Source organism: Myodes glareolus, chromosome 22 (assembly GCF_982192425.1).
Source record: "Myodes glareolus chromosome 22, mMyoGla1.1, whole genome shotgun sequence".
Lineage (NCBI taxonomy): Eukaryota > Metazoa > Chordata > Mammalia > Rodentia > Cricetidae > Myodes > Myodes glareolus.
In genome coordinates, this window is record NC_142047.1 from 57,365,371 (window position 1) to 57,380,143 (window position 14,773).

Genomic DNA, 14,773 nt, shown 5'->3' on the forward strand with positions numbered 1-14,773 from the left:
TGTCCTCCGTGTTCTCCATGTCCTGTGTCCTCTGTGTCCTCCGTGTTCTCCGTGTCCTCCCTGCCCTCTGTGTCCTCCATGTCCTCCCTGCCCTCTGTGTCCTCCGTGTCCTCCCTGCCCTGTGTCCTCCATGTCCTGTGTGTCCTCCGTGTTCTCCGTGTCCTCCCTGCCCTCTGTGTCCTCCGTGTCCTCCCTGCCCTGTGTCCTCCATGTCCTGTGTGTCCTCCGTGTTCTCCGTGTCCTCCCTGCCCACTGTGTTCTGTGTATCCTCCGTGTTCTTCGTGTCCTCCGTGTTCTTCGTGCCCTCCCTGCCCTCTGTGTCCTCCGTGTCCTGTGTGTCCTCCGTGTCCTGTGTGTCCTCCGTGTCCTGTGTGTCCTCCGTGTCCTGTGTGTCCTCCGTGTCCTCCCACTGTTACAGCTCTACCCATCTCCTCAGCCTTCTCGTCAGGAAGAAGAAGGGAGGGCAGGAAGCTCAGTCAGCTTCCTAAGGCTGTTCAGTCTCAATCATTTCTATGAAATAGAAATTAAAAATAGCCATGATATAAATAGTTAATATTTACCGAGTGCTTATCGTGATGGTCATTTCTTGTAGCCCTGACATTTGCATCCCGGCAGTGGTTGACCAGCTCCCTGTAGTCACACGACTGCATAGCACAGAGCAAGCCAGGAGGGGAGACCCAGGCCTCTGGCTCCAGAGCTCATGCTTTCCTTTCTTTTGCATTTTATGGGTGCGCATGTAGCACACGTGTGCATGTGTTTGCGAGCAGTTGTGCACATTGTGGAGCCCAGAAGCTGACATCAGGTATTTACTTCAATGGCTCTCCACTTTCATGTTTTGAGATGGAAATCTTCTGGGTTTAAGTGCACAGATTTAGCTAAGATGTCTGGCCTCAAATCCCAGGGACCCTGCTGTCCCCACTTCTCATGTGCCAGGATTACAGGGTGTGCACTGCAGGTATAGACATAGGTCTTGAGGATCCAAACTGCTCTTCATGCTTCTGTAACAAGAGATGGCCACTGAGCCATCTCTCCAGCCCCAGAGCCCGTGCTTCTGCTGGCTTTTATCTATTCCTTATACTTGTTTTCAGGGAATTCTGGGAAATTATTGCTAAAATTCTTTCCTTGGGGAGATATAAATGTCTCCCTCCTTCCTAAGGTCCCCACAACAGACCAAGGTTCAATGCCACCAGAGTTCACCCTGGAGCTCCATTGAGCTTATGGAGCACTTGCAGAGCATAAATGAGGGGTCACTCACAGGGGAGTCCAGTGCTCTCTGCTCCCCAAAAGGTTCCTGGAGAGCATTTTTACTCAGCAGGGTTGATGACTTTCCTATAGTTGAACAGCTTCTCCTTAGTCCTTCCCCACCTGTGTACATCTTCCTGAGACCCTAAGAGCGTGCACAGTTAGGGCAGAATTGCTGACTGGGAGAGAGGCTAGGTGCTCAGGCATGCCATGACCCTTCCTACCCACTTCCTACGAGAGTAGCTGGGATGATGTCTGGTGATCAGATCTGTTGAACTCCCAAGGATGGTGGTGGCAGTTTGACTTGATGACAGTCCTGTGTTGCTAGACCGAAGTGTAGTTCTGTCTGATGTATTTCCTCACCCAAGGAGATTCAGACTCTGCTAGAAGGAGGAAGGTAGTGAGGATTGGACCAACAGTTTATGGTATCTGCGTGGACCCTGCCTCTCTAGCCCAGTTTTTAGAGCCAAGTGGCCTCAAGGACTCAACACTGTATCTGCTGTGGTACTGGGCTGCCATCTACTCCAGGCTGGCACAAAGACCAGAGGCCATGAGATTGCAGTTTGCCTAGACCACAAATGGTAGAGGGAGAGCCTTCTGTTCACCACGTAGGGGTTTGGGTGGTCTTCCAGGTAGAGAGTGGCTCCTGCCAATGGAAGCAGAGGTGTCTAAGCTTATGAGAAACAATGTGTGCTGTCTAAGTGATTATTTCAGTCAGCAGAGTGCTACATCCTTTAGACGGCTTTGAATATTTGCTAACCACCACCAGTCCCCCTTTTGAGACAGGCTACTATGTAGCCTAGCCTAGCCTTAAACTTGCTGTTTAGCCAGGGATGACCTTGAACTTCTGCCGCATCTTTCTCCACCTTCCACGTGCTGAGATCGCAGGTGTGAGCCACCATGCCCAGTTTAAGCAGTGCTGGTATTGAACCCAGGAGTTCCTGCATGGTAGGCAGGCACTCTGCCCACTGAGCCGCCTTCCCTGCTCTAGCCACCACTGTTGAATAGCACACTCTTGAGCAGTGCGTGTGTCACAGAGGTAACCTATGATTCTCCGGTGTGACACAGAGCTCCCAATCACAGTGTGCCAATGTTTTCTCTGCTGACCCTGGCGTCTTCGGGAGGCATGACGGCATTCTCGTTCCGGCAGGCTGAGGCGTGCTTCGCGTTGCTGTGCTCCAGCATGCTAGATCTTATCTTCCAACTGTGGACAGCCATCAGCTCTCGAGCAAACCTTCTTTCCGGGAAGTGGCTTCCTGTTTCCGTTTTAGGTCCAGAGAAGGGGCCTTTTGGGGGGCGTGGGGTGAAGATCAAGGATTTACCAGAGTCCTTTGAATCTATGTCCTTACAGTTTGTAAATGCTGGCACAGCTTGACCCTGTTTGTCTGACACAGAAAGTGATTCCAGAACCCTGGCTCTGTTCTGTTAGTGGTGAATGTCACTCTCTGGTGTTTGGATGGCAGCACGGAGAAGCAGAGCTACTGAAATCTAGTAAGTCCTGCTGAATGTGCTACCAACCCCCTCACCCCCCCCCCCCGGGTACATCAGAGACCCTAAAGTCACCCAGCTGTCCCGTTGGTCTGGAGAGGGTTGTAATTACACCGCTGATGCTCAGGTGTTTGCCCCACAGTTTCGTGTGAATCACTCTTGCTGCTTCCCAAGGCTGTCTCTCAGAAGACAATTTTGTGTTTAGGAATCCCAAGCTGTATATTTTGGTGGATGCCCAAGGATCATAATTCTAGTACTGTAAGTATTTTACAGTATATTTAACACTGACGTACCTAGCGTGTTATCTTACAGTATATTTAACACTGACGTACCTACCGTGTTATTTTTGAGCTCTGCAAGATAGCCCAGTTGATTAAAGCACTGGGGACCTGAGTTTGATCCCAAACCCCACACTAAACAAACACACAACAAACAAACTAAGCCTTGTGGCTACTCACACTTGAACTTGTAATCTCAGCACTACAGAGGCAAGAATTTGCACATCTCTGGGACTGACTGGCCAGCCAGCTTAGCCTAATCCATTAAGTGAGAGACTCTGTCTAAATTAAAAAAAAAAAAAAATCAAGATGGGTATCACCATACAAGGACGCCAAAAGGTTGCCCTCTGGACTCCATATACCTCCACCAGAACACACACACATGTGCGTGTGTGTGTGTGTATTTTTACTATAAGTTGTATAATGAGGAAGGATTTGCTTTGTGAACTCTTCCTATGGTCAGAGGGTAGAGGTCCCCATCACAGGGACATTTTAACGTAGTACTTGGAGTGTGCCTTTCTCGGGCACACCGACCAGCACTTAGCAGGCGTGCCTTCCTTTCCTCATTACCTCCTTTTTCCTTTGTTCACACTTAAGCCTCGAGAACCTGATGGAAAGCTTGTGCAAACGTGTTGGGAGTGCAAGCATGTTGGGAGTGCAAGCGTGTTGGGAGATGCCTGATGGCCAGTTGGGGTGATGCAGGGTGATTTTCTTATCCTTCCTGCTTAGTCGTTCCTGAATTGCTTACCGTGTCCACACTCTGAGTGTTTCCACTGAGGCTGTGTAGATGCTGTCTACCTATGAGATTCCTGCACACGCTGCCCTCAGCAAGCTGAGACTTGCTCACACCCTGTGACTACCATACACTCATTAAGAACCTGCTGTCTCTGGCTTCAGACAGGGACACCCACGTGGTGATTCCATGCAGAGACAGCTATAATGGTGGTGAGGCCTCTTGATAGCATGGGCAGTGCACTATCTGGTCACAGAGCATCCCTTTGGCTTATGATTGCTAATGAGGCACCCTGGCATCTGAGAGCGCACAGCACAGACAGGCGCAGGATGAGAGGAATTCCGCTCTGTGTGCCGATACACAAGTGTCCTGCTTACACACTTATTGAACTGATTTCACACTCTATTTATAGGCAGGGCATATGGGATACGGAAAGGGACAGTAAACATCTGTCCTTGTTCTGACGCCTTGTGACTTCAACCCTGAACCCTACCAGGGCTGGGATCTTTACCAGTAGCTGGATCCATAAGCAGCAGAGTTACAATGCCTTGTGTTGTGTACCCTGGGAAATGAAGCCACAACATGGAACAGTCAGGGGTCTTGACTTTGGAAATGAGCCACTGTGGGCATTTAGTATCACCCTTCAGTTTCTGTTGATGCCAAATTTCCAGCCTCCTGGCGTCCTACAAAGAGAGCTTACTAGCAAATGCATACGTTTGGATCCTCAGCCTTGAGAGGAGGGTGTTTTGGGGAGTTAGTGGGTGCGCTGTCCCTGCTGACTTCTCTGGGTTCTCAGAATGGAGCATGGCCTCTGGTCCTTGGTTCCTTGCTCCCTGAGCAGCCAGTCTGTCTGCCTTCAAAGACACCTCAGCCCTTTCAAATCTGATCTTACTATGCAAATCAGCCTAAAGATAAACTGTGATCATCCCCACCTCTTAATTTGCTGTGTAGAGAGCATCCTGGAAGAAGTGTGAACCAACAGGAATTGTTGCCTGTCATCGGCAGAAAAAAGTGTTGACTGATGTCGAACTTTGCAGATAATGAGATCTTTAGGGAAGTCTCTGTTTTCTAAGTTCCAGAAGATAGACCCGGAAGTCCAAGGTGGTTTTTGTGTTTTGTTTTGTTTTTTGGCTTTTGCTTGTTTGTTTATTTTTTTTTAGCGTCAGCAACCCCTTTTATTTTTCTTAATGGCCTTCGTTAACATACACGGTGGGAAAGTATTGGTGGAGGAAACTGGTAAGCCCCTCTGAGTCAGTAGGAAGGACGGAGACTCTGCCTCAAAGTGTGAATTTAATTGAGGGCGAGTGATCTCAACTGAACAACAAATGTCTCCATATTGTGAGCTTTTGTTACTGTTGGTGTTTTCAACTGTGGTACCTATTCAAGTATTGGCTAGGCAAATGGTAGAGGCACTCTCTGTTCCGTTAGAACGGATGGGGTACATTCTTCAATCATGTGTGTGTGTGTGTGTGTGTGTGTGCGTGCGCGTGTGTGTACACGTATAGTTTAAATGGAGTTATGCCACAGGGATGATAATGCTACCCCTAAATGCCATAGACTGGCAAAATCCCCAGCGTCAGGTGTGTAGAACCTCTCCATAAATTGTTGTTGGTCACGGGAGTCCAAGAGACTCTCAAACCAATGTTCCGTTTGCGTTGGGGGTGGAGGTGGAAGTGGTACTGCTGTACTGGTCCGAGGCTGAAGGGTAACCATGGAAACCAGATGCAGGGTGTGATTATTTGCCTCTGACCTGGCAAAGTGTTGGGTTTGACAAAAGACAGTTAATAGAAACACTCAAATTGACCCTTCTCATCACTCGGCTGCTTCGAACTCAATCAGGCCCTCATTATTATCAGCGTGATGCGAGCAAAGGCAGCCGGGATCGTAGTTTTTCATAATCACTCCTTAAGCCAAATGTAATTTGCAATTTGTGGTATTGTATTATGAAACAATAATGCATGAAAATGAACAGAGCAAGAATTAGGAGCACGGCAGTGCAAAAGGACCCAGAGAAGGAGCTGGGAGGGAGAGGCACCCTTGGTATCACTCTGAGTGGACGTGACTGGTGTCATTGCAAAAGAAAGCATATAGCAAAAATCAGATTCTTGCTTTGTTTTCCCATGTTTAAGTATATGGGAAAGTGTGTACATTATCATAAAGTTGGCATGTGTACATTATCATAAAGTTGGTGTATTTAGAGGAGAAACAAACTGTAATTTGCATATCATTTGCATTTAGATGGTAGGGGTTATAGGGTTAGTGTGGCTTGATTACTGGTGTGGGTATGATATTAAAAAAAAAATAAAGAGTAACAAGACTTATAAACATCTGGTGTGGGGTAGCAATTACTAATTGACCTCTTTTTATAAGTCCCAGAGACAATGACTGTGTTCCGGAAGCTGGTGGCTAGGCTCACACGTTGTGATCAACACGGACCTCAGCCACCCCGTGTTGTCAGACCAGCCCTACATACAGGTCACCTGTGATGTTGGGGTTATCGACACGTTTGCCTCTTGTCTTCCATGCTTTGTCCCCACTTACATCTTTCTGTCTGTACCCCAGCTTTTATGTATTTTGTATTCTTCCCCCCTCAAGATCTTTTATTCTTTGGTCAAGATTGATTCTGGGCTGACCTTGCTTCCCTCGACCCTATTGTTTTCAGTTGTAGCTTTAAATAGCTCCTGGCTCCACGTGCATCTAGGGTTTCTGAAGCATCAGGTTGCCTGGCATATCCGTGCGTCCTTGATTGGCTAACAGCTGTGACGGGATGACATGCACTCACGGGAACATTTCGCCAGGACTTGGGAAAGGAAATGACTTCCATCAAAGGCACATTGTACATCGAAGGCAATGATAGGGTGGTTACATAGAAGCTGCTTTTTCTTCTAAAGAAAGTCACTTATTTTTCCCTGCATGCCGAGCAGCACCCATTTAGTTTATTAAGCCAATCAGACTAGCGCTGATGAGAACTGTACACAATCAAAAATAATGGCTCCAGAGTTTGCGAATCTGCCCGAAAAGAGCACCCCTGCTACCCTCCATCAGGGGGGGTGGGGGGAGCCACACCCATCTTTCAAAAGCCTTGTCAAGTTGCCTAGTGCCCTTTCTCCCTGCCTCCCTTCTCATCATGGTTGATTGCCGACGCCTTTCCCCCTCCAAATGGGAGCTTTCTGCTTTCCATAATCAGCCCCCTCTTCCTTGATTTCCCCCGTCATTTTCACAATCTACTGCTGAGCCAATCAGCCGCTTTCATAGTAGTGATTTCTCGAAATGTCACAAAACTGCACCATCATGACAAGAAGGACAGATTACAAATGACCACCACCCCCTGTTGTAAAGCACTCTGGGCTACAGGAAGCATGGATGGATACCACGAACACTCTGTTTCCAATGAGTTTGTGTTCCACACTCCTTGAGGTTGCTCCCTCTCAGTCGGGGCTGATCTCTGACAAGCCTTTGGCAGTGTTAGCATGTGCCAGGCTGAACTTTTAACATTTGTGGGCCATTGAGGATGGAAATGTTGGCCATGCCCTATAGTGTGTATGCACAGGTTTTATCATCCTTCCTAATGCATTGGGGCGGCTCTTGACCTGGCCTTCAAACTCCTGGTCTTCATAGACAAATTCTTCATGGGACCCCTGTCCCGTAAGTCAGAGTGCTATAAACAGTACAGGATTATCACATGTGGAATGTGTGTAATAACATGTGGAGTCTGTGTAATACTAGCAAATATGTGTTTTATGCATGTTAGTGTGTGCATGCATGCTTGTGTGTGTGTGTGAGAGAGTGTGCGTGTGTGTGTGTGTGTGTGTAAGAAAGGATGCATATATGGGTGGACATCAGATGCCTACTCTGGTTTTTGGAACAAGGTCCCTCACCAGGATTGGGGCTTGCCAGTTTTGCTAGAATGGCAGCTGGCAAACCTCAGGAATGTTCCCGGCTCTGTCGTCTCAGCACTGGGATTAGACTTGCAGACCTGGGTGCTTGTGAGTGTGCTGGGGCTCGAACTCAGGCCATCACACTTGCGCGGGAAACAATTCACCCAGAAAGTTATCTTCCAACCCTTTCTGGTGTCTTTTTAATGAGGAATCAGTTAACTACTGTGTACATAACAGCATGGAGGCCATCTTTGGTTCCTCGAGTCCTGGCTGTCGGGGTTGGGTTGAGAGAGCCTTGGGTGATGGACCTGCCTTTTTGTCAGTAGATTCCCCTGGGCTCCCAGCTCAGGGTCTCTCCTATGGGAGCAATAGCACTTCTCTCAGAAGCTGATGTGGGAGCCATGAGGCCAAGTACAGCGTAAGAACTCAGTCCATTTCAGTAAAATGTAATTACGTAATAAAACAAGCATCATCAGGGGCCGATTGTGTCTCTCACTTAGGAAGTGCCCAGAGTGTACTTCCAACAGATGCTAGATTTTATTTTCTTGGGCGTGTCCAATTCAGGACCCCCGCCCCAAACTAACCATGAGGTTTGCTACTCTCCGGTCCCAGCCTATAGTGTGACTTTGGACAGCTCCCAGAGGCTCCTGGGCCTCTGTTTCTTACATCTTTCGATTTCCAGAAACCTATCAACATCTGTGTGCCCTGGGTAAGAGTGTAAAAACTAATCTACAAAGATGTATGGCTAGAGCTCTGTTTTGTTTTGTTTCTTCATATGAAATCTAGAAAGGTGAAGTGCTTAGTCTTACAGCAGCTTGATAGGCTGCCTTCTGTTAGTATTCGTGGGAGATCTGGCTTGCCTAAACAGAAATGGAGGAGTGGATTGCGGGGGCAGATAGGGATACACACACAGAACTGGGGTGTGTGTATGGAAGGAATGAGACTGGGAGGAGAGGAGCCTGCCGGAATGTAAACGAACTAAATTTATATATTAAAGAATATCTAGAGAGGTTAGAGTTTTAAACACAAGGAAGTTTATAGTTGTGTTCAAGACTGCAAGTCAGCTACTTTTCTCATTACTATGATGGCACAGCCAGGAAAGTCTGTTTGAAGAAGGAAGGACACCTGTGGCTCACCCTCTGTCATAGCAGGGAAGGCGGGGTGGCAGGACTGGGAGGCGGTTTGTCAAACTGCATTCACAGGCATTTCATGATGGAACCCCCAACGAAGTAATAAAGTAAAGGAAGATGATAAATCTAGGAGGTAGAAAAATACATTAACATCACCAGAATCGACTGGAAGAGGTTTTCTAAAACAGCTTAAGGCGGGAACAGCTCTGGGGGACCACGGCCTCGGCAGTTCCCGAGCAACGGTGGAAGCGGTGGTTTGACGGGGCAAGCGAATGCATGCATTCCGTGGCGGCTAGGCTGGGCTTGTGTTTTGCTGTCTGCGATCTTCAGCTGGCAGCTGATATTCCTGAAGGGTCTTCAGAGCCAGTGGCAGCCTTGCCACCGCTACCAGTGTCCAAAGACGGTACACATTGCTGGGCAGCAGCCAGCAAAAACAACTGAGAGGGTCCAGAAGGAAAAACTGACTCCTCAGACAAAGGAAGTGATAGGCTGAATCACACAAGGCCAAGGGTCTGAAAATGATGAGCAGGATACAAGACCAAGACTTGTAGGGCTTCGCCATGGTGCCTGGTTGGAGGCGCTAGTCCCTGGGGGCTGAGGCCAGATTTGTATTTGATCTAGTTAAGACCTCTTCCGCAGCGACACAGTATCATTTGCAACACAGTACCGTTTATTTTAAGTGCAGATTTCCTGAGGTAAATAGTCAGACACATATCATGGCAGAGTCTTCCTGAGTCAGAGAACCCTGGTAATTAGCAGTGAAATATTAGACTTCAATGACATTTCACTTGGGTTTTTTTTTAAAGAAAATATTATTTTAAGACCTATTCTTCAAAGACTGTAAAATAATTGGTTCTGGATATGCTATTTTCATATATGGCAGCTTGTTGTTACAACCTTCCCTTTCCTGTTTCATATTTTAAAACACTGTTTTGGGGGAGGCCCTCTCGGTGCGACCGATGGGCGTTTTTATTTTATCTAGAGCAGAGCACCGTGTTGTCATTCAGCACAATTTCTCTAAAGACGTCTAAATTTAGAAGCCGTAGAATTATCACAGTTTAAATGGCAATTTCAGCAGGCTTTATGCTGCTTCACTAAGAGCGAGTACGGTGGATTAATATCAAGGAGAACGTAGCAGGCCTTAATTGTTAGTGATGATGTTTTCTACATAGAAATGGCAGTCTGCGCATCCATTGGGGGTTGTTTTGCCTGCTTTTGGCTTTTCTCTTCATGACCAAAGGCGGGCCTTACCCCACCTCTTTCCCATAACCACTCTCAGGTGACCTAGCTGGCGTTGTGACTCTCGGGTCCCTTGTCTAGCTGATCTGAGGTCAGTGTGACATTGGAAAGTGGCCGTTTGTCAAACACTCATCTCTGGTTTATAAAGAAGAGTCTATATACAGCCGAGTCTCTCCCACTTGTTAGTTCAGCGGTAGAATATTTGTGTAGCATGCATTAGGCCTGGCTTCAAAACCATGCCCAAATCAGTCAGCTTCGGTTTTCCGCAGTAGGGTTACTCAGTGCACAGCCGTCCGTGGTCTTCTCACTGGCAGTAACTTGAATCACTATGACCACAGCGTGCCATTTGAGGGACAGTTACAAACTGAAAATTAAATGCCTGTAATCATTCACCTTTATAGCTATCTAATTGCAAGTAAACACGATATGTATTTGTTTGAACTTAGATCTTTTTATATATGTGTGCATGTGTGTTTGTGGGTTGTGGTCAAAGGACAACCCCAGGTGGCATTCAGCCACCAGACATCGCCCCTCCAGCCCTATCTGTGCCCCTGGGTAGTAACTCTGTCTTCCGAACCTTAGAGGTAGCAATGATTTCCTGTCATGCCCGTGGCGGCCCTTGTGATTCCTCATTCTATCTAGCCTCAGGTCCCTCGTGCCAACTCTTTCCTCATATTGTCTTTTAAGACAGGGTTTTATACATTCCAGGCTAGCCTCATACTTGGTATGAAGCTGAGAATGACCTTGAACTTCTGTTTCTCCTGCCAGTGCCTCCCAGGAGCTGGGATTACAGGTGTGTACCACCATACTTTGTTTGGGGGCTACTGAGGTGGAACCCAGGCCCAATAGTCAAGCCCTTTACCAGCTGGAGCCCCAGCCTCAGCCTGTCTTGCTGGCTGCCCAGCGTGGCTGGCTCCCGCAGGCCTCACTGGTCTGTGTTCAATGTCATCTTCTCAGGAAAGCTGTCTTCGGTTCTCTAATATTAAACCTCTGGCTCACTTTGTCCGTCTTCTTCACACGCAGCACTGTGTGCTCCCTCCCCCAGCTCACCCTGCTGCCGGCTAAATGCAAACCGGACTGGAGGCTCCACGATGGCACAGTGACACGGCACATTTTCTGTACTGCGTGTAGCTCGGTACTGGAGATAAGCCAGTGCTTACGCAAGCAGATGCTGAATGGTTTGATGGCCAACTGAACGTGATGCTTGAGATGATATTTCCTAGGATGCATGTTTGCTGTTTGATTCATTCGTTCTATAAAGTTTAACTTTATAGTGCTTAACTCCCAGGCATGTGTGTCTGTGTGTGTGTGCATGTGTGCTTTTATATAGACACATGTATTATATATATATATCATCCCAGTACATTTTTTGTCCTCTGTGAAAGTGTGCCGACTCTAGATTTAATCAAGTTTCTGGAGACTTTTTTTCTTCTTCATTTTCTTTTCACTTCCTTCCTCTTTCAACTGTAGTTACTATCTACATTCTAATTACGATCAAATATCAAGGACCGATTTGCTTTATAGAATTAACTTGTAGCCAGGTTTGATCATTTTTCTCACATTAGAATATATAGTGTTAGTAATGACCGCATGTGAAGTGTTTCTGGCATGATGCTGTCATGGTGTTGTTAATGAACGCTTTGGCAAGCACAGTGTACCTGAGGTCTGTTCTAGGTAGTTCATGTGTGGCCGGGTGTTTCAAGTGAGGTTTATACTAACGAGAAATGATCTGTGCCACTAACCAAGCTGCGACTGGAAATCTTTTTCTCTTATCTGTCAACTGCGCAAGGCTTTGCCCTTCTCATTTTGATGTGGGTTTGTCTCTGTCAACCTCATTCCTGGTTCCTCTGCCAGCTGGCAGCATTAGAGAGGGAGCCATAGGCCCGCTCTGTCATCAGCAGCAACGTGAAAGGCTCCCCTAAGCTCGGGGTAAAGCCAGGTCCCTTTGGCTCTGATGCAGAAAAGAATTTCAGGATGAGCAAAGCAATGTTGTGTTTATTTAACAAGCAGAAAGACACTGACGGATACGACACACCTAAGAGGGTGGGTCTAGGCTTCTCAAGAGTCACTGTTCATTAAAGGATACTTTAAACAAGAATTTTAAACATGGTGGGGCAAAGGGACTGGAAGAACATGGTTGCTCAAGGGGAGGAAAAGACACACCCGGATGCAGTTAGAGGGTTCTCAAGGGAGAGCACCCCTTCAAATGTCGCAGTGATACCTGTGGCAGAATGTGGAAACTCTGGGAATGTTGTTGTTCAGTGGCTTTCTAAGGAGCCTTGTCTACATCTAACTGAATTATAGGATGGCTCCAGAGGTGGCTGGGATGCAATTGCAGTCTGATAAAATTGTACAAGTTGTTTAAGATAGGCCCTGTTATTATAAAGGGGGTTTCGAATAAGATTCCTAAAATTTTACAGGTTTGTTATTTATGTTCATTTCTTGATTCTCAGCCAGACAGAGGCTTCAGCCTTACAAGGATGAGGAGTTTTCCATCTCAAATTCATGATTTTGTCCCTTTCTGTCCTGTGTCACCTCCTCAGATAGAAACTCAGCTCTCCCCGCATCCCCCCTTTTTATTATTAATGAGCATTTCTCTGTGCAACTGTGTGTCTGAGATTTCTTCTCTGAGACAGCTGGTAACTTGACAGTCCTCGTGCATGAATCTAGGCGACCATGGAAGGCAAGCGTTGCGGGGCACATGGGCTTTTTATAGAGGAAAATAACAGCAGGAAAAAGAGTCCATATGAAGCTGGAAGCATCTGTGATGTTTTGCATGCCAGCCTAGACTAACCTGGCATTCTCTTCAAAGCCCTGGGGTCGGCATCTATCCTCTGCAGCATGTAGATCAAGACCAGATCACATGTGTGTTCCTTGTGTTTGGTTTCAATCCCATGTGGGTTTCTGAGGGATGGCACCCTCCTGCCGCTGCTCACTGGACTGAGGAGGGCGTTTGGTGAAGACGCCCCCAAAGCTTTCAGTTTCATAAGCTCCGGTGTAGCAGCGTGAATTATCCTCAGCGCTTTAAACTCTGCAAATGTTTGTCAGGTTTTAAACTATGATGAATGTTTCCAATAAGCCTGCCCAATGAAAAGAGAGGCGAACCATTGCTTATGGAGAGATCATTAGCTACATGATTTTGGGTTCTCAGTCTTCAGTCCTAAGAGGAGCTCCCTCGGTGCAGACTTTTTTCTTCTCCTGGTGTCTGACGTGTTCAGCCTGTCATTCTGCACATTTATTGGCTTGTTTCGTGGGATCAACTGAGAGTCTTTCTTCTGTGGTTTTCGAGACAGAATCTCATATAGTTCAGGCTGACATTGAGCTCTTTCTGTCCATGAAAATGACCTTGAACTTTTTATCCTCTTCTCTCTTTTCTGTGGGGGAGAATGCTACATATGGAACCCAGGGTTTCCTGCTCGCTGGCTAAGCACTCTGCCAACTGGACCACTCTTTAGCTCTTCAGAAGAACAAACTCTTTAGCCTTGCTCAGTTTATTATTGTTGTTGTTGTTGTTATTATTATTTGTCAAACAGCACAAAACGCAGATATTGAGGCGCTGTGGAGTGGTCCTTTAAAAAGGTTCCCTGGAATAGTCTAATTAAAATTTAATAGAATTTTTTAATTGAAGATGATCCACGCAGAAGCCATCTGGCTGCATCGTGGGGACCTAGCATCTCACTAAGCATGCTTTCATTCGAGGAAGCACAGCTCACTGTGTATCTGTTGACCAACAGGTTTGGCAAACATCGAAAAGATGACAAGGTGGAGAAAATGGGCCGAATAAAAGTCCAGGACTCCTTCACGTCAGAAGAGGACAGGGTGCGCATGAAGGAAGAGCAGGAGAGGTAGGTGCCAGCCCCTGCGCCAGGCAGAGGGGCCGTCCTCACCCAGGGCTTCCTGCCGACTGCTTTTATCTTAAATGCACTTGCTCTAATATCTGTGTGATGATTGTGAATTAATGTAGCACAAAGGAAGGCTTTTAAAAAGAAAAAAAAAAGCAGGCACTTTTATGTTCATTTGAACCTAAGTGAAATTTTATGGTTTTAGTTAAAGATGTTTTACATAGTGGATGGGTATACATTGATACTGAGCTTATTTATTTATCGGGTTTCTCTCTCTCTCTCTCTCTCTCTCTCTCTCTCTCTCTCTGTGTGTGTGTGTGTGTGTGTGTGTGTGTGTGTGTGTGTGTGAGAGAGAGATGTGCAACACTACATGTCCATGGGAATGAGCATCCGTGTGGAAACATGGTGTCTTCCTCTGTTGCTCTTTATGGTTCTGTTCGGTTTGTTTTGTTTTTGTGTTTTAAGAAATGGTCTCTCACTGAACCTAGACCTGACCAGCCAGCCTTATCTCCACCTCCCCAGTCCTGGGATTGCAGGCACATTCGTCCCACCTTCTGCCTTGCACTGCCTTTCCTGAGTGCCCACAGCCAGGCACCCTGTGCCTAGAAATGATTTGCCTTTCCGCATTTGCGCATTTGCTGAAATGAGTGGGTTCATTTCATCCGTAGCCTACAAAGCCCCTGTGAGAGCAGATGTGTGTTTACACTTCCAGAGATGGGCTATTTCATGCTACGGGCTGACTAGGAAAACTGAAGAGAGTAGCTCTCTCCAGTCTGAAGGTGCTTCTGGTTTTGTTTGCAGTTCTGGGGATTGACTTGAAAGTTTCACACATGTCAAGCAAACTCCCTTCCTCTGAACTTTACCCCAGTCCTACTGCTTCCTTTATACAGATTAACTTGGGACCATTTTCACTTACCATCCTCTGGGGAATTTCACTCTTCGT

At 46.9% G+C, this 14,773-nt stretch overlaps 1 protein-coding gene across 20 annotated transcripts in view; it reads left to right on the plus strand.

Annotated features, from left to right (window-relative positions):
* The window catches only part of Pard3 (par-3 family cell polarity regulator), a 512,103-nt gene that overhangs the window by 364,262 nt on the left and 133,068 nt on the right, over positions 1–14,773 (plus strand). For all 20 annotated transcript variants that reach the window (XM_087900660.1, XM_087900650.1, XM_087900645.1 and 17 more), the window contains one exon: positions 13,723–13,833. In XM_087900660.1, coding sequence (XP_087756786.1) covers positions 13,723–13,833 — 111 coding nt within the window. The remainder of the gene's footprint in view (positions 1–13,722; positions 13,834–14,773) is intronic.